We start from the raw sequence: 10,129 nt of genomic DNA, 5'->3' as shown, positions 1-10,129 counted from the left end.
GAGGGAGGGAGGGAAGGGAGGGAGGGAGGGAGGGAAGGAGGGAGGGAAAGAAAGAAAATAACCGACAAGTGGGAACTTCATGTATTGCCAGGTCCTTGACTTGGAGCGGAGAAGGAAGACGCATCTAGAAGGGCTTCAAGTCTGAGTTAGGAAGTCGTCCCCTTTTGCAGGGGAAGGAGGCACGCACTACACCACAGAACGAGAGAGGAAGGTGAAGGTCAGAAGGACAAGACAGCGGCGGGGTTTTGGGGTCAGAAGTGGTGGTGGGCAAGAGGCAGGATGTAAGTGCTTGAGGCCTGTTTTTCAGGAAGCCCCCGCAGGGCTGGGTCCGGGCATGCTGACCCTCGGCGTCCTTCCGGGTGTCCTCAGTGTTCGGTTGTTCGGTCCTAGTACACCTGGAAGTGTGCAGACGTGGCGCCGTCCTTCCAGCAGCGCAGGGTGTCCACGGCGACCGAGCGGCAGAGCGGGCAGGTGCGCTCGCGGTCCAGCCACAGGCAGAGGCACTCCTCACAGAACACGTGCTGCGGGGACAGCAATCAGCAGGCACCAGGACTCTTTACCGCGCGTCCGCCTCGGTCCCGGGAGCAGGAGACGCGGCAGCGGATTAGACAGACAACCCCTGTCTTCGGGGCGCCTGCACTCGCGTGTGGGAGACAATGCGACTCTAAAATACCGAGTTATCAATAGGAAGCACCAAGATGAAACAGCAGGGGAGGGGCAGGGTGTGGTGGCTCCCGACTGTAATCCCAGCACTTTGGGCGGCTGAGGCGGGCGGATCACCTGAGGCAGGAGTTTGAGACCACCCTGGCCAACAAGATGAAACCCCGTCTCTCCTAAAAGATACAAAAATTAGCCGGGCATGGTGGTGGGCGCCTGTAGCCCCAGCTACTCGGGAGGCTGAGGCAGGAGAATCGTTTGAACCCGGAGGCAGAGGTTGCACTGAGCTGAGTTTGTGCCACTGCACTCCAGCCTAGGTGACAGAACAAGACTCCGTCTAAAAAAACAAAACAAAACAAAACAAAAACCCCAAAAAACAAAGCATGAGGGAGAAGGAACAGAGAGGGCTTGGGTGGGTTGGGACGTTAAGGAAAACTTCATGGAGATACTGACATTTGGGTAAAACTTGCAGGTCGGTGAGGAGTGAGCCCTGATGAGATCTCAGGGAAAAGTGCTCCTGGCCGCAGGAACAGCATGTGCAGAGGCCCTGAGGCTGGACTGTGTCTGATGTGTGGAGGAAAAGGAAGGAGAGGGTAGCTGGGCTGGGGTTTTTGGGGGGGGTGGATGGGAGAGGGAGATGAGGTCACAGAAGTGATGGAGGGTGAGGGATGCAGATGGTATAGGTCCTTGTGGGCCATTGTGAGGTCTTTGGCTCTTATTCTGAGAGAAGGGGCCATGGCAGGGCTTGGAGCAGAGGAGTGACCTGATATGATTTGCAGTTTAAAGTGATCCCTCTGCCTTCTGGGTTGAGAATAGAACACAAGAGTCAAGAGGAAAGGCAGGTGAATAGTGCTGCAATAAGCAGATACATGCACGCATATGTTCACTGCAGCACTATTCACAACAGCAAAGATATGGAATCAACCCAAATGCTCATCAGTGATAGACTGGATAGAGAAAATGTGGTTCATAAACACCATGGAATACTATGCAGCCATAAAAAGGAATGAGATCATGTCCTTTGCAGGGACATGGATGGAGCTGGAAGCCATTATTCTCAGCAAACTAACACAGGAACAGAAAACCGAACACTGCATGTTCTCACTCATAAGTCAGAGCTGAACAATGAGAACACATGGACACAGGGAGGGGAACAACACACACTGGGGCCTGTTGTGGGGCTAGGGGAGGGAGAGCATCAGGATAAATAGCTAATGCATGCGGGGCTTAATACCTAGGTGATGGGTCAATAGGTGCAGCAAACCACCATGGCACACGTTTACCTATGTAGCAAACCTGTACATCCTGCATATGCATCCTACAACTTAAAATTAAATTAAATTTTTTAAAAAAGAGAGAGATCGGGCCAGGTGCAGTGCCTCATGCCTGTAATCCCAGCAGTTTGGGAGGCTGAGGTGGGTGGATCACCTGAGGTCAGGAATTTGAGATCAGCCTGACCAACATGGAGAAACCCTGTCTCTACTGAAAATACAAAATTAGCCGGGCGTGGTGGTGCATGCCTGTAATCCCAGCTACTCGGGAAGCTGAGGCGGGAGAATCACATGAACCCAGGAGGCAGAGGTTGCAGTGAGCCGAGATCGTGCCATTGCACTCCAGCCTGGGCAACAAGAGTGAAACTCCGGCCGGGTGCGGTGACTCACGCCTGTAATCCCAGCACTTTGGGAGGCTGAGACGGGCGGATCACGAGGTCAGGAGATCGAGACTATCCTGGCTAACATGGTGAAACCCCGTCTCTACTAAAAACACAAAAAAATGAGCTGGGCGTGGTGGCAGGCACCTGTAGTCCCAGCTACTGGGGAGGCTGAGGCAGGAGAATGGCGTGAACCCGGGATGCGGAGCGTGCAGTGAGCCTAGATGGCGCCAGTGCACTCCAGCCTGGGCGACAGGGCAAGACTCCGTCTCAAAAATAAAAAAAATAAAAAAAAAAAAAAAGGGTGAAACTCCACCTCAAAAAAAAAAAGAGAGAGAGAGGCAGGGAGATTGGAAAGACCAATGGGTTCCACCATTCTCTGGCTGTATAACTTGGACAAACAATGCAACTGCTCTGTGCCTCAGTTTTCCCATCTGTAAAATGGGGATAGAACCCCCTCATTGGAACATTAATTAACATGTTAAAAGTACTTAGATGTGACAACCAAATGTAGCACATGAGTCTTGATTGGTCCCAGGTGGGGCAAAAAAATCCCAGCTATAAAGGGTGCTTTGAAGGCAACTGGAGAAATCTGAATATGTACCATATATTAAATAATATTTTATGTTAATTAAAAATTTCCTGGGTGGCCAGGCATGGTGGCTTACATCTGTAATCCTAGCACTTTGGGAAGCTGAGGCGGGGGGATCACCTGAGGTCAGGAGTTTGAGACCAGCCTGGCCAACATGGTGAAATCCCGTCTCTACTAAAAATACAAAAATTAGCCAGGCATGGTGGCACACACCTGTAGTCCCAGCTACTTGGAAGGCTGAGGCAGGAGAATCGCTTGAACCCAGGAGGGAGAGGTTGCAGTGAGCCGAGATCACGCCACTGCACTACAGCCTGGGCGACAGAGTGAGCTAGACTCCGTCTCAAAAAAAAAAAAAAAAAAAAAAGAAAAAGTATGTCCTTGTTCCTGGGAGATGCACACTGAAGTATTTAGGGATGAAGAATCTAAATGTCTACCACTTACTCTTAACTGGTTTAGGGAAAAAAAAATTGATGTCAAAAAAAGGGCAAATGTAAAAAGTTAATGATCAGTAAATCTGGGTGAAGAATAGAAGAGTTTCATGCAACTTTTCTGCAGGTTTGAAATTTTTCAAAATGAAATGTTTGAGGAAAATGATAATATAAAAATCTAAACAAAAAGTTTTTTTAAAAGCAAAACCATAAAAAAGAAGCTGGGCACAGTGGCTCATGCTTATAACCCCAGCACTTTGGGAGGCCAAGGCAGGAGGATGGCTCAAGGCCAGAGACCAGCCTGGGCAACATGGTGAGACTTCCTCCACCCCCATGCCCCATGTCTCTACAAAAAGAAAAAATTAGCTGGGCATAGTGGCATGTGCCATCCCAGCTACTCGGGAGGCTGAAGTGGTGGGAGGATCGCTTGAGCCCAGGAGGTTGAGGCTGTAGTGAGCTATGATCATGTCACTGCACTCCAGCCTGGGAGAGAGTGAGACCTTGTCTAAAAAAATAAAAAATAATATAAAAAAAGAAGGCACTTGGAATAATGGCTGGCAAACAGTAAGTGCTCTATAAGTGTTAGCTATTATTATAGTAATAATGATTATCTTATGTGTTTATTGTTTATTATCTGTCTCTCCATGCCAGTCTGTAAGCTTCTTGTAAACCCATTCATTCCGAGCATGGTGTACAGTGGGTGCCTAATTGTAGACAGCGCTCTGAAGGAGATTTCCGTGGTATTATAGAGATGTGTGACAGAGGGACCAGTTTGATCCAAGAGGTAGTCAAGGAAGGCTTCCTGGAGGTGGGGACACTTGAGTTAAAGCCTGAAGAATATTTAGCAGTTAACTGGGCAGAAGAGAGGGGATGGAGATAGAACATTCCAGACTGAAGGAAGCCTCCTGTGCAAAGCTCCTGAGATAGGAAGCTGTTTGAGGCACTTGAAGACAGCTGATGTGGCTGTAGTTGGGGGTGCAGGGGAGAGAGGGAGTGGGGAAAGAAGAGAAGTCCACACAGAGCCGCGAAGACTGTCCTGGATTCTCATCATGGTCTGGAGGGCAGGAGCCAGGGGTCAGCAAGCCCCGCAGCTTATACAGATTCCCACTATGGCACCCAATACCCTCTATGATGGCCCTTCTCCCATCCAGCCCCATCCTTGCACCCTGGAGTAACTGATGTCATTGACATGCCACATGACCTTCAACCCAAGGCTTATTCACAGCCTTCCAACAAAATTTAGTATCACCCTGGGATGCCCTTTCTCCATCTTGACCAGCTGTGTGCTTGCCCAGTTCTTTTGGAATATTCAGTCAAGCAATCACATCTCCCCTGTTTTATGATGTTGCCCCAATTCCATCCTGTTACCGTCTCCTGCAAATGTAAGTACTGATCGCGTCTTCTCTCCTATGCTATTCTTCCTGGTGAAAACCCCTCTCAAAGCATTGCATGACACTTCTGAAATTATTTGCAAATTCATCTGATTGTTCACTAGATTAAGAGCTTTCTCTCTCTCTCTATATATATATATATATATATACACACACACACATATATACACATACACACACACACACACACACACACATATATATATATTTTTTTGAGACAGGGTCTTGCTCTGTCGTCTAGACTTGAGTGTAGTGGTGCGATCACAGCTCACAGCAGCCTTGATCTCTTGATCTCCTGGGCTTGAGCGACCCTCCTGCTTCCACCTCCCAAGTAGCTATGACTATAGGCATGTGTCACCATGCCTGGCTAATTTTTAAATTTTTTTGTGGAAATGGAGTCTCACTCTGTTGCCCAGGCTGGTCTCAAACTCCTGGCTTCATGTGATCCTCCCACCTTGGCCTCTCAAAGTGCTGGGATTACAGGTGTGAGCCACTGTGCCCAGCCACTGGATTGAGAGCTTTCTGAGGGCAGAATCTGGTTTTATGCTGAGTACGGTTCTTGCTCAGATGCTCAGTAAATACCTGTTGATGAACCGAATGGGATTTAACTATGCTACCCTGGACGAAAGAGGTACTTACATGTGAGAATGCAACACAACCCCTGTCCACATAAACTTGAGTTAGGTGAATGGGAAATAGTCATGAAATTTAGCAGTTTTTTCATTCATTCATTCAACACATTCATTGAGGCTCTCACACTTCTAATTTAATAGTTCTCAGATGTTCTGGTGCCAAGACCCCTTTATATTTTTAAAAAACACTGAAGACCTCAAAGAACTTCTGTCTATGTGGTTTAAATTTGTCTATATTTACAAATCTAGAAATATTAGAAATACTTAGAAATAGAAATGGAGACATATTTAAAACATAATGGCCAGGCATGGTGGCTCATGCCTGTAATCCCAGCACTTTGGGAGGCCAAAGCAGGCGGATCACAAGGTCAGGGGTTCAAGAACACCCTGGCCAACACTGCGAAAGTCCATCTCCTATAAAAATACACAAATTAGCTGGGCATGGTGGCATGTGCCAGTAATCCCAGCTACTCGGGAGGCTGAGGCAGGAGAATTGCTTGAACCGTGACCCAGGAGGTGGAGGCTGCAGTGAGCTGAGATCATGCCACTGCACTCCAGCCTGGGCTACAGAGTGAGACTCCATCTCAAAACCAAAACCAAAACCAAACAAAAAAACCCCATAATACACAAGCACATATTCATGAGCCACCAGAGTGATGACCTCCTCACAGGCGATACAGCCTCTGGAAAACTCTACTGTACACTTATGAAAGAACTAGAGCAAAAAGGCCAATAATGTCTTAGTATTATTATATAAATGGTTTTGACCTCACAGACCCCCTGAAAGGAACCCCCAGGGGTACCCTGGCCATACTTTGGGAACCAGTGTTCTAACTGCTTAGTCAACATCTGCCCTGCCCTCTAGGTGGTAAACATCATGAGGGCAGCCATGTTATCATACTCCTACTGTCCAGCCCTGAGCTGGCATAGAGTAGGGGCTCTGTCAATGGAGAGGACAAATGAATGGGAATGCAGATGACAAATGGCCAACCAGGAAAGTCTAGCGATACTAGGGTGATGAAGGCCTGGTCCTTGCCCTCCGGGAGCTCACAATCCCTTCCTCAGAGAAATGGGAGGACAGAATCTGGTGTCAAATGAAAAGGTTCAAAAAACCAGGTCTACCCAGGGCCCAGCTGAGGAGTTCATGGCTGTGAACTGCCTCCAGCATGTGGAGAAAGGGATGAACGTCTACAGAGGAAGGGGGAGGAAGAAGGAGCCTTTCTTAGCTGGGAAGGATAGGATCGGGTGGACTGATGGGCAGTGGGGAAGGCAGGTGGCCCTGGATTGTTTTTTTGTTTGTTTCTTGGGTTTTCTTTTTCTTTTTTTTTTTTTTTTGAGACAGGGTCACACTCTGTCACCTGGGCTGGAGTGCAGTGGTGTGATTATGGCTCACTGCAGCCTCGACCTTCCGGGGCTCTAGCGATCCTCCCACCTCAGCCTCCTGAGTAGCTGGGACTACAGGCATGCACCACTGCACCCAGCTAATTTTTGTATTTTTTGTAGAGTTGGGGTCTTGCTATGTTGGCCAGGCTGGTCTCAAACTCCTGGGCTCGAGCGATCCAGTCACCTCAGCCTCCCAAATTGCTGGGATTACAGGTGCGAGCCACTGTGCCCAGCTGGCCTTGGATTGTTAACCACCCCCTGGTTGTGCCTCCCAGAGCACAGAGTTGGGGTTAAACCAATCACCTCACCCTCACCCCAAATTCTATCCACATGCCCCAGGTCTTGCCCAAAGATCCAGAGCAGGCAGGTGGGGGCTTGGGACAAGAGCCTACAATCACAGGAGCCAGCCCCAATGTGAAAGAAGAGGCTTTGAGTGGGAGAGGCGCATTTCTTGACCTAGCACTTTGTGTTCACTGTGAGCTGAGAAAGAAGGAAGCAGCCAGGCCTGGGTCCGGGGGGATGGATGCAGGTGAGGAGGAGAACAGGCAGTCATGAGCCACTACCCCTTATAAAACATAAACACGCCAGGCACGGTGGCTCATGCCTGTAATTCCAAAACTTTGGGAAGCCAAGGTGGGTAGATCACTTGAGGCCAGGAGTTCATGACTAGCCTGGCTACCATGGCAAAACTCCGTCTCTACTAAAAATGCAAAAATTAGCTGGGCATGGTGGTGGGTGCCTGTAATCCCAACTATTCGGGAGGCTGAGGCAGGAGAATCGCTTGAACCTGGGAGGCAGAGGTTGCAGGGAGCCAAGACCATGCCGCTGCACTCCAGCCTGCGTGACACAGACAGACTCAGTTTCAAACAAACAAACAAATAAACAAATAAAGTAGGAACACGACACCAGGCCCTGCCAATGTTCTTCATGTGCATAATTGCACCCCAGTCTCGTAACAGCAAACAGACAGGTCAGTGAGACTCAGAGATGTGCAACTTGGGTGCACAGCTAAGTTGCAAACAGTTGTTAAGTGGCAGGGTTGGAATCCAACCTCGGGCATGTGAGAGGCAGATTTCCATTATGGCCCCCAGTATCCCCTTCTGGTATGCATAGCCTCATGCATCCCCTTCCCTTAAGTAAGGGTGGCGCCTAGTGACCTGCTTCCAACCGGCAGGAAACAGTGAAGGTGATGGGATGTCCCTTCTGGGATTAGGTTACAAAAGACTGTGACTTCCAGAACTCAGGGTATCTACTGGCCACAAGAGCCAGTGAGGAACTGAGGCCTCCAGTCCCACAGCCCATGAGGAACGGAATCCTACCAGCAACCACACGGTAGAGCTTGGATGCAGCTCCTTCCCGAGTTGAGCCAGGAGATGACCACGGCCCTGGCAATACCTTGACTGCAGCCTGTGAGAGGCCCTTGGCAGAGGACACAGCTAAGTTGTACCTGGATCCTTTTTTTTTTTTTTTTTTGAGACAGTCTTGCTCTGTCGCCCAGACTAGAGTGCAGTGGCATGATCTTGACTCACTGCAACCTCTGCCTCCCGGGTTCAAGTGACTCTCCTGCCTCAGCCTCCTGAGTAGCTGGGACTACAGGTGTGCGCCATCATGCCTAGCTAACTTTTGTATTTTTAGTAGAGACGGGGCTTCACCATGTTGGCCAGGCTGGTCTTGAACTCCTGACCTCAGGTGATCCACCTGCCTCGGCCTCCCAAAGTGCTGGGATTACAGGTGTGAGCCACCACACCCAGGCTTTTAATTTTTTTGAGACAGGGTCTCCCTCTGTCACCCAGGCTGTGGTGCAGTGGCGCAATCTTGGCTCACTGCAGCCTCCGCCTCTTGGGCTCAGGCAATCCTCTCACTTCAGCCTCCTGAGTAGCAGGGACCACAGGCGTGCACCACCACACTCGGCTAATTTTTGTATTTTTTTGTAGAGATGGGGTCTCGCTATGTTGTTCAGGCTGGTCCTGAACTTCTGGTCTCAAGCAATCTGCTCACCTTGGCCTCCCAAAGTGCTGGGATTTCAGGCATGAGCTACCATGCCCGGCTTGTGCCTGGATTTTTGACCCGCAAAAACTGTGAGATAATAAACATTTGTTGCTTTAAGCCACTGAGTTTTGGGGTAACTTGTTATACAACAATCGATAACTGATACAAAAAGCATCTGACTTTGTAGTGAAAACTCTTACTCATTATAGAGAATCTGGGAAAGGATGTTTGAAGCATTTAATTATGAAAAAATGACATAACTGAAAATGTGGTTACTACCAGACAGGACACACACACACACACACACACACACACACACAGACACAGACACAGACCCCTAACCTCAGATCCTCTTCAATCACACAAACCAGGCCAACCATGTCCAGACATAGAATTACACACTAATACTGAATATCGGTATAATACGCGATGATTTTCAAAACCCATATACAGCCCTATACATCATCTCATATGACTCTATTAAAATATCCTACAAGTTGCCCAGCAGCTTGTCAATCTTGGGTGACAGATGACATGGAGGGTCAGGGTCACAGTGAAATGCACTGCTCAGGGTTACAGAGTTAGCGCCTAGGATATTGCCGGTGCTCAATAAGCCCTCGAAGCATAGATAACTGGATGGAGGAGTCAGAGGCAGGTGTCAAGAACTCTGATCCCAGCTCAGCCATTCATTCATTCCAAGGAGGCAATGTGCACAGGCCTGGCTGGACACAGCAGGGACTATTCCCAGGAATTTCTGGCAAAAGTGCTCTGATCTTTTAATACAGCCCTGGGGACATCTCAAAGCCCGAGGCCATGCCTTGTGGAATGGGCATGGCCAATAGCATCAGAGGCTCTGGATTTGAATCCTGGTGTGACTGAAGAACAACGGGACCTCAGGCAAGTCCATCCCTTTGTTTTTCTAAGCCTGAGTCTTTGTCTCTATTAAATAGGGTTATTATTTCCCTCCCAAAGTGTCTGTGAGGATGAGGACAGATAAGGTCTATAAAGCATGAATTATGAAGAACTTGTAAGCACGAAATCAACAGGAGTCACCATTCTCTTGCCCTCTTTCCTTCATATCATAAAACATGCAAAAAAACCAAACTCACAGTGACCAAGAATTGGAGGACAGTTCATTCTCTAAATGCACTCTCACTCTTCAATTCGGCAAAGGATCCTTTTAAATAAACCAAGCCTCTCACTTGGTGTTCAAACTGCCCTTTCCCTAACTCCCAGTAGCCTGTCAGAGGGCACACCATAAATACTTGCAGAGTGCCTGACTGGGCAAGTGCGCTCGCTGAGCAGAGAATTCTTACCTCAGGACATGCTCAGTGTCTGCCTCACTAGCTTCGATTAACAATCTGTTCCTGAGCCCTAGCTCAGGGGGTAGTGGAAGGAGTGGGAGT

General features: G+C 48.8%; 1 protein-coding gene across 1 annotated transcript in view; it reads right to left on the bottom strand.

Annotated features, from left to right (window-relative positions):
• Positions 1–10,129, bottom strand: part of RNFT2 (ring finger protein, transmembrane 2) — a 110,227-nt gene that overhangs the window by 3,370 nt on the left and 96,728 nt on the right. Inside the window, exon 11 of the mRNA XM_025402154.1 lies at positions 343–521. Coding sequence (XP_025257939.1) covers positions 387–521 — 135 coding nt within the window. The 3' untranslated portion in view covers positions 343–386. The remainder of the gene's footprint in view (positions 1–342; positions 522–10,129) is intronic.

Source organism: Theropithecus gelada, chromosome 11 (genome assembly GCF_003255815.1).
Source record: "Theropithecus gelada isolate Dixy chromosome 11, Tgel_1.0, whole genome shotgun sequence".
Lineage (NCBI taxonomy): Eukaryota > Metazoa > Chordata > Mammalia > Primates > Cercopithecidae > Theropithecus > Theropithecus gelada.
Note: the sequence above shows the minus strand (reverse complement) of the source record. Positions and strands in the feature narration are given on the sequence as shown.